The sequence below is a fragment of the Mytilus edulis genome, chromosome 2, assembly GCF_963676685.1.
Source record: "Mytilus edulis chromosome 2, xbMytEdul2.2, whole genome shotgun sequence".
Classification (NCBI taxonomy): domain Eukaryota; kingdom Metazoa; phylum Mollusca; class Bivalvia; order Mytilida; family Mytilidae; genus Mytilus; species Mytilus edulis.
This window is the reverse complement of record NC_092345.1, coordinates 56556713-56577302: the sequence shown is the minus strand read 5'-3', so window position 1 is coordinate 56577302 and position 20590 is coordinate 56556713. Positions and strand designations below refer to the sequence as shown.

Below are 20590 nucleotides of genomic sequence, written 5' to 3'. Positions count from 1 at the left end.
AAAAATATCCTGTCTTATCAATTCAGTTATATTTATAACTTATTACGTAATACTTGCTTATTGTAATAATTGAAAACAAATGTGAAAAGAAGAGATCGGCATAATGAAGGAGGAGGATTATTTATTAAAACAAATGTATACATTTTTATACTACAGACCAATTATTGAGGATGTATAAAAGTATTTACAGAAATTTCAAGCTAAATTCAAAAGGGGGAATATCCAATAAATCTGACAAAATAATAAAGCTCTCGACAAAAAGCCCATCAACAGAAAAAGTTCCTTTGGACTATTTTCGTTATCATCAATAAAAAGTGGAAAGTTGAAAGATTTCAAGGACATTCAAAATACTGATTTCGAATAAAAGAGTATTCTAAACGTTCACTTAAATCAATTGTTTGTTTATCTATTGGGTTGGATAGACCGATTCATAGGGTTTATTCATGTAATGGTTAACATGATTTGTTTTATAATCATAAACTTACTGAAGAAAATCAACTTGCTACACAAATTTTCTATAAATCTACACTAGACAAAATCATAAGCCTGATATCTCCACTGGCACTGATGAGTTTCTAACTGCACATAAAATATACCAATGTCTTGTGTCCCTACATATCACATAATTCAATGTACACACCACATTCTAATGTCCAATACGTATATCCAATTTATATACCTTCAATCACACTTTGCATCTTAGTTATATAATATATTTTAACACACAGAATATGTTTGTATTTGTTGAAAAACTCAAATTTGATTGACTTCTGGAAAGCAAAATAAATTGATAAAAATCATTAATTGCTCAGTTCGAAATCTCCGAGATTGGTACTTTGTTTCTTGAGTCCTTTTTTAAGTTTCCCCATCGCTTGTTGTTGACCACATATTGCTTGTTATCTTTTAAAACTAACTTGATACTTTGTATGCATATGTATTGCAACAAGATAGTGAGTTGCTTCTCATCGTGACCCTAACGGTACTGTTAATCATACTCTTGATCGATCCTTTATCCTTGACATAGGCTTGTGAGATTTGTAATCTGGGAGAAACATCTCAGGACTTATCGACCGAATAAATGTAGCTACCTCTGACCTTTAAGTTTACAACAATTGAGGTAATAGAATGTGTTTTATTCCACTATAATATTTTTCCAATTTGAATATCTTTTTATCAAACACTTTACAATTATGGCCCGCTGAAGAGGTGCATATCCAAAATGGTGAACACGAGTAAAGGTTATTTCACGAGGGCTTAGATTTTGCGGATCTGTGTTATTGATATTTCATTTTCCCTTTTAACACCATATTTAATAAGTGTGACTATATGACTTTTCTGAGAGAGATTATTTTCGAAAGTTGACAGGTCTATATTTGTATCTATAGCACACATACGTCTTGTCGTACAGAATGGAAAGTTCTGCTTTTGTGTTGGAGACAACAGTAGTTTTATGATGTTCGTATGCGACAGATGACATGTGTATCAGTTTTCTATAAAAAGAAATGTCACTATGTAGTTATTTTACCATCGGAATTTTCAAATTAAAAGTCTAAAAAAAGGCAATCGCTATGTTCTGGTTTTCCATTGTACATTTGATGAATGGGGTGCAGAGAGTTTAAGTATATTGTATAGTAAGGTCATTTATTTTCATGACTTTGATTCGCCGGGATATGGCATTTTTGTGCTGATGCGGCATCATTCAATCAATCAATCAATCAATCAGTCAATTAATCAAACAGTCGACTTTTCAATGAATGAATACAACATAATGTTTTTAAGTACTTTGTAAAAATACAAAAACAATCAACGTTGTATCCATTCATTGAAAAGAGAGGCGAAAATGACAAGGAAAGTCAAACTCGTTCAAAATAAACTGACAACGCCATGACAAAAAAAAACAAACCCCAGAACAACAGTACACAAAACACAAAACACAAGAAAGCTAAAGATTGAGCAACACGAACCCCCCCCCCCCTTTCCCCATAATAGAGGGATCTCAATTCCTCATACGTTAAACGTAATCTTTAAAAGTATCATCAAATAAATAAAGGCAGCAATATTATACCGCTGTTCGAAATTCAAACCTACACCCCTCAATCAAATTAACTTTTGAAACCAGTTTTTTACCGGTTTCCTTTTGTTGTATAGACTTTTGTTTCTATAAACAAATGATCAAATAACTACATATATATATTCAATTAGAGACTGACGCATATAACTAACTGACATATAATTTTAACTTGATAATTTAAACTTGATAATTAATCACCCGTATAATAATAATAAACAATTTTATTATTGTGTCACATATTTATTCACATGCATATTAGACAATAAGACAATAACAATCAACACCAAGGAGTAAACAAGGAATCACAAAACATTGAAACATTGAAACATACATAGAACAATTAATACCCAGCCATATCAATTTGGCTTAATAGACACATTACACAAAATATATACAAATATAAAAATCCAACGATATTGAAATACTATATATCTAAAACTAATAACTATAATTTTGGTGACTATGTGGAACGCATCTATCCCATCGAATTGGAGATAAAGGATACTACAGATACAGTTAAGTCGGCTTCATATCTTGACTTACATCTAGAAATTGACAATGAGGGTCGGTTGAAAACAAAACTTTACGACAAAAGAGATGATTTCAGCTTTCCAATTGTGAACTTTCCATTTCTAAGTAGCAACATTCCAGCAGCACCTGCATACGGGGTATATATCTCCCAATTGATACGATATTCCCGTGCTTGCATTTCCTATCATGATTTTCTTGATAGAGGGTTACTGCTCACAAGGAAGCTATTAAACCAAGAGTTCCAAATGGTGAAGTTGAAATCATCCCTTCGTAAATTTTACGGACGCCATCACGAGTTGGTTGACCGTTATGGAATAACCGTTTCACAAATGATATCGGATATGTTCCTTACGTCGTAACTACAATCCCCTTCCCTTTCATGAATGTGACCTACCGAATTAGACTATTTACCGGATTTGTAATCACATAAGCAACACGACGGGTGCCACATGTGGAGAAGGATCTGCTTACCCTTCCGGAGCACCTGAGATCACCCCTTGTTTTTGGTGGTGTTCGTGTTGTTTATTCTTTAGTTTTCTATGTTGTGTCATGTGTACTATTGTTTTTCTGTTTGTCTTTTTCATTTTTAGCCATGGCGTTGTCAGTTTGTTTTAGATTTATGAGTTTGACTGTCCCTTTGGTATCTTTCGTCCCTCTTTTAAAGAGTATTTTCAACATGATGAAAAAAATAAATAACAACATATATGTATAGATATGTTACAGCTCATAGTGGGATACCATCCCGAAAACATTTCAATATTCAGTATTTTGTTACAGTGATTTTGATCTTTTTCATATTTACCCCATAATCTATACCTTTTTATTTCGTCCCTTTGAATGAGATTCAATCTGAACAAGCAAAGGATAATAATGGTACCTTCCGAAAACCATTTTACCCCAAACATATTTGTTTTAGAAAAAACAAAATTTATAGAATATTATTTTCAGTATGGCGATTTGTTTTAGAAAAAACAAAATTTATAGAATATTATTTTCAGTATGGCGACGGACCACCTAAAACCAAATGATGAGTAGGATTTCTGTCAAATAATTTGTTTTTAGCGTATTTTAGTAGCTTATTTCGTTTTAGATTAACGACGAAATAGTAAAAACAAGCCAAAATGATCAGTTGGATGAACCTTACCTCGAATTTGATTCATTTTAGATCATTGTGCTCATTATATGGAAAGACACGTACGGACAGAAATATATGTACACATGATATTTCAAGATCATACCTTGAAATATGAATTCATATGCATGGAACGAAAGAATTTGGTTTCTTCAAAATTAATGTACCCAGTAACAGGTTTCATTGAAATCAAGCAAGGTAAACTCGTGTAACAATCCGGTAACCATTTTCTTTTATAAACTTTTGTTTAGTAAAAGAAACATTAAATGGGCATTTTCTCCACAGTATCTTTCCACGGTATAAATGTCATTTAAATCTGGCAGGGTTTAGTCAAGTTATTATATCACATCCTTCTTTTAGTAACAGTGACATTTGTGTCGTAATCAATAGGCTCTCTATGTTATAAGTAACGAAGACAAAAACGGAAGGATAGACGGATCACTGAAAAAGCAATAGATATATGGTTCCGTTTTATTTTCATGGAGATAAAAAAAAAAAACAACAGAAAACAGATAATATTCAACAGCAAGAATTAATTCGATTGTATACACGCTTCACCATTTGATTAATTGTTAATAAAATTTTTGAAGTTTTCATTCATTTGTACAGTTGAATATTAAAGACAAACAAAAACATTTCAAAGAATTTTCAGAGTTTAAACAAACAAATTTGACTATAACAAAACATTAGTTATTTCATGGCATATCATTATGATAAGTTCTGATCAGTTATTGAGTAAACAAATATACATTTCTATGTTTGCATGTTTCATTTATCCTCTGGCAACAAAACTTTCTTTAATCTCATCATTTCCTGCACGAAATCCCTTTTTATTGTCATATCTATGAAGTTTAGATGGTCAATTTTCTCTGGTATAGTACACTCTTCTAAAACAATTGGTATAACGCAATTACTGTCTTTCGAATCTAGATTTAATGATTTAATTACGGCTCGATCTGCCTCGTACTGACACCAATTACTAGACACAAAGTGATCCGTTAGAATAAGGAGAACTTTGTTACTTTTCTTGATAGCACCGATGATATTATCCAGTATAGAAGTACCAGGTATGAAATCTCTGTCGGCAATGCAACCTGCAATGAAAAAGTGACATCATGTAAATAATACGAACTCTGATATGAGAAGAGTTTCTTAATGTCAATTTTCAGTCATACTGAGACTTCAAGCGCTTATGTAATTACACAAATATACTGTACATTTTAATTTATTTCTGATATCCATGAAGATCTTGATTTATTACCAAAATTTGGTTTCATTTATTTAAATTCTAAGTAACTTTTCTATCCAAAGATTGTAGCTAAATTTATTTCGGTGATACCTAGTTTCAACACTTACTAGTAGAGTAAAATTTTTCTCAAAGAAATTACATACATTCACTTTGAAAACGAACAGTAGTTAAAAAGTGGTTAGACGTTCTTTTACAAACTTTATCAAGTAAAGCCTTAAAACAGGAAGAAGCAAAACGTAACAAAAGGGAAACTTTTTCCCGCCAATATAACAATTGCAATGTGCATATGAATATCTACTATATTTATACTTGTATGTATTTTTTTGTTCATTTATAAAAAACAATCAAATTTTTTTTGTTTGTCCTCCTGGCTAGTGACTTTTGTAACCGCATTCCCTTGATTAGTTATATTGTAAATAGTAATTGCTGATTTTTTGTTTTCAAGTCTGAAATGTTTAAGTTGTACTTGTATGAATTTAAGTTCTAACTAATGAAAAATAATTTAATTTTGGATGTTATGCATCTTCTGAAAACAAACTTATGCATATGCAGGAGTTGCTGTTACTTTCATTATCTAGTTGACTGTTATATAAGTCCCTGAGTGTATCATTAGCTCAATATTTATGAAAACAAATGAAATTAACACTGTTTAAATGTAATGCGTTCGAAGCTTTTTTTTGGATTAGCCTATATCAGGGACACATAAAGCACAAACAATGATGACCAAAAGACGATAAATTTTCCGTTGAAAAACTTCGGAATCGTTAAAAAACAAAATGCAAGTTTTATGACTATCAAAGTATCTATAATATTTAGGACATATATTTATACAATATTAAACAATACTTTCTAACCGTTACTATATTTAGTCATTCCCATGATTGCGTTGACAAAAAAAGGCACGTTACCATAACATCAATGTACTACTATATCAGTTTCCGCATTCTGCATAAGACAATAGAATTGTCCTTAAAATTATTAGGTCAGTCATTATATTAAAATGATTAAGATTTGAAGTAAATAGTTATCAAAGGTACCAGGATTATAATTAAGTACGCCAGACGCGCGTTTCGTCTACATAAGACTCATCAGTGACGCTCATATCAAAATATTTATAAAGACAAACACGTACAAAGTCGAAGAGCATTGAGGATCTAAAATTCCAAAAAGTTGTGCCAAATACGGCTAAGGTCATCTATGCCTGGAATAAAATCCTTAAAACTCTCTTAAGCATAATAAACTAAAATCAAAAATTACTAATATTTATTTTTTTACATAAGAAAAAGTGTATCAAAATATATATATTGTTTTTGCAATTAATATTAAAGAACAAATCAAAAATATATGTTTTACTTTATTTATATTTTTAATTTGTTTTGTATTATTTTTGTTTTTATCTATATTTATTAAAATGCTTGAATTCCACGTTTATATTGGTCAGTCGATCCCGACCTGGTTATATACACCACCAGCGGTACCATACACCATCAAATACATAGTCAACAGTTACATTTAGCTTCTCTCGACTTGTAAATGTCCAGTGATAGCTCTCAAATAAGTCGTACATTTTTGTTGAGTCTGATGGGATAGCAATTATCACACCATGCTACATAACTCATAGCTTTCTGTAACAATGCAAGCCTAAAACTCCTAGACGGTATTTGTAATAAGAAATGTACTTATGTATAAATATATATCAATTTTAATACGTTATATATCATTTTATTCATTGGTTTTCACTTACTTATTTATTTTTACCATATTAATAAAAGTTCGTTAAATGAAATGACTCAGTTTATTATTGTTTAAATATCTACAAGGAAGAAAAGAATCAAAAATGAAATGTTATACTTTATTCTCCTGGAAATAAAATACTTGCCATCATTGTACATTACCTTTAAACGCTACATCTTGTTCATCAAATTGGCTCTCTAGATTTCTGAGTAGACTTTTAGTCACCCAGTCTTCATCTTTATGACTATGAGATATGAAAAAATCATACTCAAACTCTCTGGAGCATGCCTTTATAACCTTAACTGGAGGTATACACGATGTTTGATGAAATGTTTCTGAGAGTACATACTCATTTTCTTGTCGTGGTATCATATCTTTTAAAATGGTTTCTAATTTTGAAAACTCTTCTAAATCTCCCGTTTCTGCAATATTTGTCCAAATATTTATGCATTCGCTAAGAATATTCTTTTCTGTCGTTCTAAGTGTTGTTTTCGGTTCTACGATAATTGCTTTTATTAATACCAAGAGTCCTTTTTTGTTATTCTTATACAGTTTTTCTATGCTCTTAACTATATCCTGGTATTTTCTTTTACCATATATTAGAGCGTACAAAAATTCTTTTACGAACTGATCAAAGGGTATCTGCAAATCATCTTCAAACATAGTCACCATATAACTACATAGTATGTAAAACGACATCTGAGTTGAAGGTGAACACAGCAACCAAGTTTTATTCGCCCATTCAATGGCATGAGCGTATTCACCGAGATCGAAGAGACATGATGCCTTTCTGTTGGCATAGTGAAAATCTGGTCGATCTCCTAAATACGACGCATATAACAAATAGTCTAAAGCTTGATGTAAAAGACCTTCTGTGTGAACAAAATTGTGCCCATACTTATGGGTGTGCGGAAACTTTGCGAGTTTCTGGCAAATTTCTGCAAGGATAGTTAAATCTTTTTGTGTATTTTGTGATTTGAAAATTGCTTCTCCATCTTGTAACGCATCCAACAGATATTTCCTAGCTAACTCGATATCTCTTTTCGCTCTGATGTCGGATATTTGTTTCCTTACATGCATTCTAGTCGAGAAGGCAAACCAATTTCCGGTGTTTTCCACATCGATTGAACATGTTAGAATATCATTTGCCATGTGAAGTAATACTAATTTTTCTTTTATGTCATCAAAACTCTTTGATTTATTCCACAGAGTCCTTCCATATCTCGTCAAAACAGTCATATCATTTTTTTTAAGCCTATAAGCCATTTCTGCAGCCTCAACTGGATTATTTGTATAACGTTTAAAGCTTTTATTTGTATTTAAGTTAAACGAGTTTCCAGAAGAATGAACCATATCACCACGTTTCATAAGAATGTGCCCGATGTAGGCATAAGACCTTGCAACAAATGTTCTAATTATGGAATTGTTAATTTGAATTTGAGATATCATCCAAAAGTTTTCAATTGCTTTTAATGTTACCTTTTTCATTTCTTTTGTTAAGTCATCTTCAAATATTTGTCGTTTGTTTATTGTATCTTTCCCATGATCTGTACGTTTAAGTACAGTTTCCAAAGAGTCATAATACTGGTTTAATGCCTTAGCATAGTAGTAATTCCATATTTTATTTGGAAAAGATGCATCTAATGACTCAGCTAATTTAAATTTTTGAAGACTAGATCCTTTTCGAACTAGATGTCTGTCTGCTATCTCGTCTTCATTCGCAATTCGGACATTACGTAAGACTTGGATTTGGTGATGGAGTCCTCTTTCAAAACACTCTTTTCTTCGTCCCTGACTTCTTTCAAGTTCAGTGCTAAGAATTTTGTGTAAATCAGTTATCCTTAATTCCACTGTACTTTGGTTGATCAGTGTTCGCTCTATCAAAATTGCATACCCTTGTTCAAGCAAACATAATTGCTTGCAACGTATGTTGTTCTTGGAGGTACCAGAAAGAATTTGTTGATATTTTTGTTTGCAAACCTCTGCTTCCTTACTCCTATCTAGCTCTGTATAAATGCACTCCAAATCGGCTAGTACGTTTAAATTGTCTGGAGACTTCATTCTTATATTTTCAAGATCAAATCTGGCTTCTCGTCGTTCTCTCGGTATTTTAGTCTTGAGTATAGCAATGATATTTTTCTGAACGTTTTCGACAATCGGATGTTCTTTAATTAACAGTTTTTCAATATTTTGCTTTGCCTCTTGAATCACATGCATATCAAGAGCGTTCATTATGTTCAGATTTAGGCGTATTAAACCCGGATGTATTTCTAACTTGGTATTCAAATCCTGAAACTCCATCAAAATAGATTCCATTTTCTCTGCTCTATTAACAAACCTAAAAATTGTATAAAATCCATTGTAATTGAATTTACGAGAAAAAAAGTAGCATAAAGGCTAGGACATATTTGTTCAAATTATTAAAAGATGAATCGTCCCAGATTCTTTTATAGTAGATTAACTGTATATCACCTTATGGGCAATTCATCATGTTCATAGGGCATATTGTTCAATAGAATTGACAAAAACAAGTCACATATTTTATTATCCTGACTGATTTCCAAATTCTAAATTTTGTTGCTTGTGCGAATCAAATTGTCAACTTGGCCATTTCAAGGGAGATAGTTTTTTTTTTAAAGATAGAGATTGTTTTACTTGTAGCATGAAATCAAGGTCGGAGACTCATTTTTATTTTTAATTTCATAAAGCATGTTTTAAAATATATCTCCTCATATTTTAATTAAAAAATCATAACTTTCAGCTGCAAATGTGAACCTGAAATGTTCAAGTTCATTTCAAATCAAAATTGGTCAATTTCTTAGAAAGCATTAACAGGGTTTACCATACTTCATTACACATGTAATTGTTACACTTACGGTAGATTAACTGTATATCGACAACTGTATACTGCCTTTTGGATTGTAAAATAGCAGTCCAAAATGAGTCTAGTCTTTTGTTAGAATATGCAAATTTTAGGACATTGATAATTAATGAGTAAGTCTGTTTATTGGAATAAAGAAGCGATTTTTGTTTAGTTTTTTTTTCATAATGCCCGCGTCACACTGTCCCGAGTTTTACGCCGATGGCAACACGATTATGGAAATTTTCAAAATCGGGACTGATCGTATCCAGATCTGGCTATTCGTAGTGCCATCTTTAACCATCGTAGAACCATCGGCCACTTTTTTTAGCCTTCGGGGACAACTTCGGGAAGGGTTCTAAATTTTTTAACATGTTAAAAAATCCCCGAAGGTGCGTCCGATGTTGAGCGTTCGTATTGAGTTCGTATTACCATCCTCACCATCGTAATGTCAACGGGAATGCATCTTTGAACATCGTATTGAATTCGTGTTTCCATCGTTTCCATCGGGCAGTTTTGACATTACGATGTCCACACGAATGAATCACGAAGCTACCCGAAGGTCTTACGATGGCAACACGACTTCGTGAAGGCCTCGTAATCCCGTCGTGTTGCCATCGAATAAAAGTACGAAGGCGACAAGATGGAACTACGACGGCAATAGATTCAGCTAAATGTAAGTTAATTTTCGCGCTAAAATATATTTAAAGTGCCATGCGCGATATGCATTGGTCAGCCTAATACGACAGTTAAGAAAGACGTTCACAAAACATAGAGCTCATATCAAATGATTCTATGAGAACAAGAAAGGCAACAGCGTTGTTTCTATTAATTCAAATGAACAAGAAGAGCCGCTATTACAGGCTCAGGATTTACTTTTACAAGTAAAATATTATTTTTTGTCAATTTTTCATATCAAGTAACCTAATTAAAATCATAAACGCGCATCGTACACCAACACTGCACACGTATATAGGGAAACTTTGTCTTCATTATTCTGATTTTTTAATGTATCGTCTGAGTTGTTGTCACACGAATTTTTACTTCATAACCATTTTGTTTTCTATATGTCATATTTTGCCGCATTTGCTGCTTTCCCCACATTCTTCCTTTTGTCTATATTATTATGATATTCTCCTGGAAAGAGCTCTTTTTGTATAAAAGGAATCAACGAACCCATTACCTTACCTTTAAGATAGACCAGTAAACATGAGCATAATTATGGGTGATTATTCAGACTAGTGCACACATTTTACAGTTCAAACAAAGCAATGCCGAGCGTGGCATCCCTGGTATGTAACATATTTTTTTTTTATATATATATATATCTTTATTCTGTCAAAACCTTTGCAATTACAATGGTATACAGACACTACATGACATCAATAATACAGACATAAATACATGAATACACAGAGCAAAATATGTACACTATTCACAATCATACTGATAGTATTTAGCCAGGAGGGCACACATGGGAATTTATAAATCTAATGAAGTACACAGCTTTCTCAATTTAGATTTTATACTTAAATTCATAATTTTCTTAAACATAATTATATTTTGACGATTAACATATTTTTTGTCAATACATTCGTTTCGTTTTACTGACATCTCTGTGCACATCATAATATAATGATACTCATCTCCAAGATCTTTAGAGTTACATAATTTACAAATTCGTCTATCTCTCTGAATATTTGTCCATCTCCCTATCTCGATGGGTAATTTATGGTAATTTCGGGACAAATATGGACACTTTATTTGTATATGACACATGCAGAAAATGGTAAATTGAATATGAATATTTGATACATAAACAATTTTTTTAGAAATCAACCAAACATTCAGTAACTGGAAATACCTTTAATATTGTCTTTAGAACCAGCAGATAAAAAAATGAGCAACCAATTTCCTGTGTATTATGCTATTTCAAGGAGAAAAAACAAGTCTATCTGCATGACCTTGACCTTTGGCCTTGAACGTAAAAAATGTCAGATCATTACAAGGAGGAACAACATACCAAATGTGGTTAAAATCTTTTGAAGCATATTGGTTTTAGAGTGTCCACAAGGGTGATATTACCTTGTATTACAACTGCCACTGTGACCTTGACTTTTGAACTTTAAAGTCAGTAGCGCTTAAGATATTCTTAACGAGTAACACCATACCAAGTTTTGAGCATTTTGGTTCTAGAGTGTCCATAACAATCTTATCTACACGCAACTTACATGTAGTAGGCGAGGGGATAATAAACTAAGTTTTATAAGAATTAGACAAAAAGATCGATTTCCTGTCATGCATACACGACGTCTTTTAGACATCGTATGGCCATCTCGCCATCATTGTAATACCTCGTGTAGCCTGCAAAATCCATCGTGTAGCCTTCGTGATCCATCGTGTGGGCTTCGGCTGAGATATGAAGCTTTAAAACCCGTCTTCGGTTAACCTTCGTATGTCCATCTTTTGCTATCGTATATAATGTTGGCACCATCGTATAGACTTCGTTATTTATCGTACTTGCTTCGGTCACTTTTTGGTATTTTAACGAGATCGGAATCAACTTCGTACGAACTTACAACTTTCGCATTCGGGTGTCGATCGTATACAAAAATCGGGACAGTGTGACGCGGGCATAACAAAGAAGCGATCTATTGCATTATTCAGACTGATTTATCAAATATTTATGTTTGTTCTAAATCAAATCATATAATGTTTTAATTACAAGAACTTGAAGGAAAAACGTAATTATAGTAACTTTTTGGGTTCATCAAACTTTCCATTCACCAACTTGTTATTGTTGCAAGTGACGGAGCCCCGTTTGACAGTCTCCCGAATGACCAAAACATTATTAAATCGTACAGTTTCATTCACACACTGTGTGTATAATCCTAGCTATATGGGTGTTATTATTGATTAAGGTCAAAAGGTGTTTTGAAAACCGCAATTCTTTACTGATCTAACAAAGAAAAATACACTTACTGATAAACTCAAAACACAAACACACGTTTCCCCACAAACTGTGATGCTTCTCTCAGATGCTTCTACATTTTATCACCGGTTTTTCATGCATAAAAATGGTGATTGTTAAGGTTCACTGATGTGAATTTTCAGAAAATTGAATCACTAAGTGCGTGAACTATTAAATGACTATACTTTGTGTTTGAATATTTCGTCGACAACCATTGATTATTGTTACGTTACAACTTGTAGTATGGTTAGGTCATATTATGTGTCGTCGTGATAATTGATTTTATAAACTTGCTTTTCTACTTTTACTTTCGGTAAATGTAAACTATAATTTGTTTTGATTTATTTGGCAACAACTTTTTTATTTAAAAAGAGTGTTCCGAAAGGGGTTTTATTGCATTTTCAATAAGATCAGTTTAAATAAACGGAGGAGTTATTAAAACCTTTACAAGATCAAATATGTTGTACACGAAACCTCATCCTTATTTATAAAAAATCTCAGGTATACATTTCACAGATTTTAGTTCAGTTGAAATTTTTTATAAGGTAAATAAACACGGATGTGTATATATCCTAATAAAAGAAAAACTTCACAACAAAATCATAATTCTCAAATAAACTTATGACAATATTGTTTTAAGGGGGCTCGCGGGTAGAATTTTTTTTTTTAATATAGGATTTCGCTATGTTTTTCTTTAAAAGATCTTTATCAAATACTTAATACAAAAAAAATATAAAAAAATAGGGTCATCGTTCATTTAAGCTCACAATCTGCCTACATTTTGAAAAGGTACTTTTTTCTATTGAACTAATAGGAGAAATAGAGTTAATATCGAAATAAAAAAAGAACTAAATAACAGAAATCGCTTAAGTTTTCAATCGTTTATTTTTTAAAGTACAGCTTATTTGAAAAAAAAATGATAAAAAATATAGGTCACCGATGAGTTTCAATTATTTTTGCAGCAAAGGGAGATAGTTTGAAGCTTTTTCATTGATATACACATTTTAATAAAAGTCATATGGGACCAAAAAGAATTGATTGTTTTTGGTTGATTTTTGTACCATATGATAAAGTAACAACGAATAAAGTCATAAATAAAATTTGTTATGAAAAAAAAAGTTAGAATTTTGCTGAATTTTTTGTACCCTCGAGCTTCCCTAAGTAATCTAAAGTCATACCAGTACCAAGTTGATTATAATGCAACCGGATATGACACTACGGCATTTTTGAAATAAGATTTTTATCTGAAATATAGAGTGGGAAAGTTGGGAAGAGACATTACCGCACAGACTTGTTACTAAAGGAGTGACAAAAGATACAATACAAATACAAATACAAATATTTTATTGGCACAAACACAATTACAATAATTGGCAAAGGCCCATATTTCAGTACATTACAACAACGAATACAGCATACTAGTAGTTAAATATGTTATAATTAAGAAGCTAATATCTCGTTTCTATACACCAGACATTTATATATATAAGAACTAGTCACTTTCAGGACTTTTGAAGAATTACTATTAATGCAACTATCAATATTTAGCTGATTTTCACTACAACATGTAGGAATAAAATTGAGAATGGAAATGGGGAATGTGTCAAAGAGACAACAACCCGACCAATTAAAAAAACAACAGCAGAAGGTCACCAACTGGTCTTCAATGTAGTGAGAAATTCCCGCACCCGGAGGCGTCCTTCAGCTGGCCCCTAAACAAATATACACTAGTTCAGTGATAATGAACGCCATACTAATTTCCAAATTGTACACAAGAAACTAAAATTAAAATAATACAGACTAACAAAGGCCAGAGGCTCCTGACTTGGGACAGGCGCAAAAATGCGGCGGGGTTAAACATGTTTGTGAGATCTCAACCCTCCCCCTATACCTCTAACCAATGTAGAAAAGTAAATGCATAACAATACGCACATTAAAATTCAGTTCAAGAGAAGTCCGAGTCCGATGTCAGAAGACGCAACCAAAGAAAATAAACAAAATGACAATAATACATAAATAACAACAGACCACTAGCAGTCAACCGACATGCCAGCTCCAGACTTCAATTAAACTGACTGAAAGACCATGATTTCACCACATGAACACCAGGCACAGTATATCTAATATAATATTTTTAAAGTTAATTCTATAGTCGGAAAAAATTTCACATTTCAGTAAAAAGTGATTTTCATCTTCTACCTCACCTGATTTACATACATTACAAACTCGTTCATCGGCGGGTAAACCTAAATATCGCCCTTTTTCAATAGCAATTTTGTGTGCACTCAATCTTATTTTACACAGAGATGACCTTTCTAATCTATTACTTAGAACATCAACATAAGAACTACGCTGATTTGAATTATGAAATTGTTGGTAAAATTTTAATTTTGATGAATCATGAATTTTTGATAATTGATCATGTGTGCACAGTTGCCAGAAAAACCTTGGATACAAGTGTGTTTTCAGACCTTAAAATATGATAAAAAAACTTAATACAAGAAAATAATATTTTTGACCATAACGGTAGCCTGCAAAGTTCAGCTCTACAAGCAGCATTAATTGCTTTGCAATGAACCCCTAGAATTTCTTTTATGAATTTCAAAAGGAATTTTTCCAAAATGGAATTGTCTCCTGAATTATCAAAAACACCCCATATCTCACTACAATACAGCAATATGGGGCTTACTAATGAATCAAATAATTTTTCTAAAAGTTTACCAGGATTATCCAATCCAATTGTTTTCTTAATCTTAAAACATGCTTTCCTAGCTTTTTCCATTAGTAAGGATACAGCTAAGTTAAAGTTGCCATTACACTTTAACATTATTCCCAAGTAACAATATTTGGATCGGTTTGTATGGCATTATCATTATAGAAAAACTCATTTAGATATGTTTTAGCATTAGAATTAACATTAACATGTAGCTTTCAATTTGAGCAATATGTACCAAGAATATTGAGACTGGTTTGTAAACCAGTTTTGCTTTCTGATAGTAATACAATATCATCAGCATATAATAAACAATTTACAGACAAATCACCAACTCTAACTGGTTCACAGCTACCATTGAATAAATCTTTTACGACATCATCAATAAAAATATTAAAAAGTGTGGGGCTTAAAACATCCCCTCGTTTAACACCTCGCTCTGAAGTAAATGCAGTACTAAGACCATTTGAAAATTTAATTCTAGTGGTAGTATTTGCATACATAGCAGAAAAAATATTAAAAAGCTTTTTAGGTAAACCTGATTTTAAAAGTTTATAAAATAAGCCTAGTACTCTCCATATGGTATCAAAGGCTTTACGCAGGTCTATGAAAGCAGCAAATACTTTCTTCTTTTTACTTTTATAGTGATCAATAATGGTTTTTAAAGAAAATATGTGATCAGCAGTTCTACAATTTTGTTTAAATCCTTTTTTGATATTGACTGATAAGAGATATGTTATTAACAAATTTCAGTAATCTTGAATGAATGACTTTATTAAAAAGTTTTCTCAAGTTAGAAGTGATAGAAATGCCCCTATAATTGGTCGGGTCCATTTTGCTACCAGATTTGTGTAAAAGTACTAGGAAACTATCATTCCATTTAGATGGGAATTGGCCAATATTTAGAATAAAATTCAACAGCTTTGTGAGAGGATTTAATATAGCCTGTCCTTCATATTTAAGCATTTCATTTGATACCAAATCCATTGCAGTACTTTTCCCATTTTTAAGAGCTTTGATAGCCTTAATTATTTCATCTGTAGTGATATCTACGTCTAAAATGTTATTAGATGGGTCATTATCTAAATTATCTTTTAATTGCTGGAAATGTTCCATTATGGTTTTATGGAAACTACTACAGTTATCATCACTTTTGTTTAACTTTTTTAAGAATTGAACAAAATTTTCATGAGGTATGTCCTGAAGGGAGTCAGAATTGGCATGCATTTTATCTAACTTATTTAATATTGCCCAAAATGATTTTGGATTCTTTTCAATATTATCATTTATATCATTACAATTGTTTTGTTTATACATTTTTTGTTCATGTTTACAAAGACTTCTGAATTTTGATCTATATGTATAATATAATTTCCTATATTGTCCATTTAGTGGATGTTTATTAATTAGTTTCTCATAGCTTTTAACTGTGTTTCTTAAGTCAGTACAGGAATGTGAAAACCATGGTTTCCTGGTTGATTTTTTCAGTTTTTGTATAAATTTAGCTGATTGTTTAGCACAGTCTAGTAAAATTGAATTAAATGACTCGGTAATCGAGTCACTGTCATTGAAGCTTTTGGCCATAAAATTTGCAAATTTATCTTTAAACATTTGACTTTGTATATTTTCTGTGTATGAAGCAATTGCTTCATCAGTCCAAAGAAATTTACCCGGCAAAGAATCTAGTTTGTGTGAATCACAAGGCACGGATGAAAAATTAGCAAACATTGCACATCTAATTGGGCGATGGTTAGAAAGGGAAGTAAAATCATGAACTACAAAATATCCTATTGTATCCTATACAAGAGGGACAGTCAAACTCATATTAAATCGAAAATAAACTGACAACGCCATGGCTAAAAATGAAAAAGATAAAATGATATACAATAGTACACATAACACAACATAGACAAACTAAAGAATAAGCAACACGCACCCCACCAAAAACTAGGTGTGATCTCAGGTGCTCCGGAAGGGTAAGCAGATCTTGCTGCACATGTGGCACCCGTCGTGTTGTTCATGTTATAACAAATCCGGTAAATAGTCTAATTCGGTAGCTCACATTCATGAAACGGAAGGGGATTATAGTTACGACAAAACGAACATACCCGATATCATCTGTGAAACGGTTATTCTATAACGGTCAACCAACTCGTGATGGCGTCCATAAAATTTACGAAGGGACGATTTCAACTTCACCATTTGGAACTCTTGGTTTAATAGCTTCCTTGTGAGCAGTAACCCTCTATCGAGAAAATCATGATAGGAAAAACAAGCACCGGAATATCGTATCAATTGGGAGATATATGCCCCGTATGCAGGTGCTGCTGGAATGTTGCTACTTAGACATGGAAAGTTCACAATTGGAAAGCTGAAATCATCTCTTTTGTCGTAAAGTTTTGTTTTCAGCCGACCCTCATTGTCAATTTCTAGATTTTAGTCAAGATATGAGGCCGACTTAACTGTATCTGTTGTATCCTTTATCTCTAGTTCAATAATAAAGAAACAAGTCGACAAGAAGAGGGGCACAATTCGTTCCTATCGGAATACCGACAGCCTGTTCAATAACACGTCCTCCGAACGTAACAAATATGTTGTTAATCAAGAAATCAAGCATCTTGATAATGTCAGTTAAAGAGATTTTTTTGTTTGAATCAGAGTGATCCTTTACAAAGTAGGATTTATTCCTCCATAAGACAAGATACTTGTATCTAGGTTGGCCATTCTTTTTTTATGAAACAAAGCAATGCCAACTCTTTCAATTTGTCTTTTACTTTGGAATGTGGAATTCTTACCATACAGAAGTTTCACTAGTACTAGTTAATATTTCAAATGTGCGTCCATTTCCATATAAGTTTGATTCATTACAAGAGGGTAATTTCGCTGGTTTTTATCTTATTTGCGACTACATTTCTGACAGATTGATGAATGATAATAGGTTTATTAAAAGGATCAATTAGTTAACATAGATATTTAATCCACCTGCACTATAAACAATATCATTGTTAAAATTAGGATTTGATATCCTTTTTGTAATAAGATTAAAACAAATACAGACAACTGGACGTTAAAACGAATATTTATTTTATTTCTATAAAAGACTTTAACAAAAGTTTTAAGGCTTTCTAACTATTTTGATCTGAGCTAATGTATGCATATAAACTAAACCATGTCTTTCATGCACGTTTTTTTTATATTTATTTTAAATCTATAACGTATAATCGACAAATAATATTTAAAACAGAGGTTGTTGATTGCAGGCTAATTACCTTCGATGTTTTCCCGAAGTTTACCGGATCGTGATACTAATAAACAATAAAACGATCACGTGGAGAACGTGACATATAAAGGAATGGAAAGAGCCATGACCTTTGTTTTTATATTCTCCTTTAATAATTAAAATATTTGTTAACAGTTATTATATGATTTGTTGTATTAAATTTGTTCTTTGTTTTTATATTCTCCTTTGATAATTAAAAAATATTTGTTAACCGTTATTTAATGATTTGTTGTATTAAATTTGTTCTTTAATACACTAATCCACGATCGCACTACAATCTATGAAAAAAATGCAAATTTTGACGATCGTAGTACGATCAAGTAGATCGCAGTAAGGTCGTGTTACGGTGTTGTCGAAATCAGATCGTAGAAGAAGCGTAGTGAGTGCGCAGGTAAGTCGTTCAAAGATCCTAAAGGTCGCTGTACCATCGTAGCGAGAGCGTAACGAAAGTGCGATTTTACTCGGAGAGATTGAGATACAACCCCACAGCGACGTTACTACGACCATCACGTTCTCGTCGCGACCCAACAAATTATGCTTCTACCACGACTATACCACGTTTATAACACGCTGTTCAGGACCATAGTACGAGTTTAGCAACAGCGTCCACACACGTATTAATGTGAAATAGAAGGAACGAAACAGTATTTATATGGAACACGATATTGACATTTTTGCTGAGAGCGTAGTAAGATCGCAGTTTGAACGTGGTATGAGCGTAGTATGATCGTGGTAAGGCCGTGGTAAGATCCTGGTAGGTTGTGTTAAGATCGTGTTGCAATCATTTAAATCGTGGTATGGTCATATTTAGAACGCGATGAGCGTAGTAAGATCGTGATACACGTAGTAAGGACGCAGAATAAGCGTGGTGAGAACGTGGTATAATCGTAGCGGGATCGTTGTAGAAGAATAATGAGGACGTAGTAAGATCGTAAAACATCGAAAATTTACATTTACATGCCGCTCACACCGCAACCTCACCACGGTCTGTATTTATTATAGATCGCGGTAAGCGTGGTGCGGTCGTGGTTTAGGGTGATGGGGGCATGAGAATCGATCATTACTATTTACCATCAGGAATACCTTTTCTTACATTCTTTCTCATGATTAGGAACTTTTCGTTTTGAGTTTTCCTCAGAGTTCAGTATTTTTCAGTATTTTATGTTATAACTAGAGGTGTCGTAGTTAATGTCACTGCATACAGGAAAATATCGGCGATTTACTGTTTGGTAACTTAATCAATTCAATAAATGGACATTTATGAAGAGTTTGATAATGAAATGGAATTTTCTAGTGAAAAAAAGTCACGTTCACTTATTTTTTTTAGTTAAACCTTCAAGCATGTACAACTGGTAAAACTACTATTATTTTTGTTTAAATTTGAAGTTTCATATGACTTTAAAATTGCTGAGAAACAAATAAAATACTGATATTTTATGTGCATCAATCAAAGATTTTTTTATATATGAATGCAACAAAATGAAGTAGATAATGATGAATCCGAAGTTTATCGGTTTATAATAGATACCCAAAAAATATAATTTAAAAATAAATCTGATTTATAATTGCTGAGGAAAATTCGAAAAATAAATTCTAAATATTGATCAATGTGAAAAAGACCAGGTAAGCAGCTGGAAAGAATAAACAGATATGAACATGTATAATGCAATAACGTACCAATTCACAGAAGGTTAGAATGTATAAGTACCCGGCCACGTTCACTCAGTGTTTTTATTAGATGTATTCCTATTTGTATCCATTGGATGAGTTAAGCCTTTTTCAACTAATTTTGATAATTCATTCTTATGTTGTACTGTCACACCACTGTTTTTGGTAAGTGGATTGGTGTGGGTTGGGATCCCGGTAGCATGATTATCTCCGCTACATTATGTATGTATGTGCCTGTACTAAGGTAAGAGCCTGTAATTCAGTGGTTGTCATTTGTTGCTGTGTTACATATTTGATTTACGTTCTTTTTTTAAGTACATAAACTAGGTTGTTAGTTTTCTCGTTTGAATTGTTTTACCATTGCTATCCATTTGTTTGATG

At 32.4% G+C, this 20590-nt stretch overlaps 1 protein-coding gene across 1 annotated transcript; it reads right to left on the bottom strand.

The window, feature by feature from the left end:
* Positions 1–4191: 4191 nt before the first annotated feature.
* Positions 4192–12873, bottom strand: LOC139510283 (uncharacterized). Its single transcript, XM_071296779.1, has 3 exons — positions 12560–12873; positions 6879–9055; positions 4192–4828 (listed from the first exon to the last, which is right to left on the bottom strand). Exons 2-3 carry the CDS (start codon positions 9031–9033, stop codon positions 4503–4505), a joined length of 2481 nt encoding a protein of 826 aa, XP_071152880.1. The 5' UTR covers positions 9034–9055; positions 12560–12873; the 3' UTR covers positions 4192–4502.
* Between the last annotated feature and the right edge of the window lie 7717 nt (positions 12874–20590).

What these genes read in the sequence shown, in the direction of transcription:
- LOC139510283 (XM_071296779.1), bottom strand. Translation starts at nt 9,033, where the DNA reads ATGGAATCTATTTTGATGGAGTTTCAGGATTTGAATACCAAGTTAGAA. An exon ending in ACAAGATGTAGCGTTTAAAG is followed by an intron (nt 4,829 to 6,878) that starts GTAATGTACAAT and finishes TTTTCATTGCAG; the next exon opens with GTTGCATTGCCGACAGAGAT.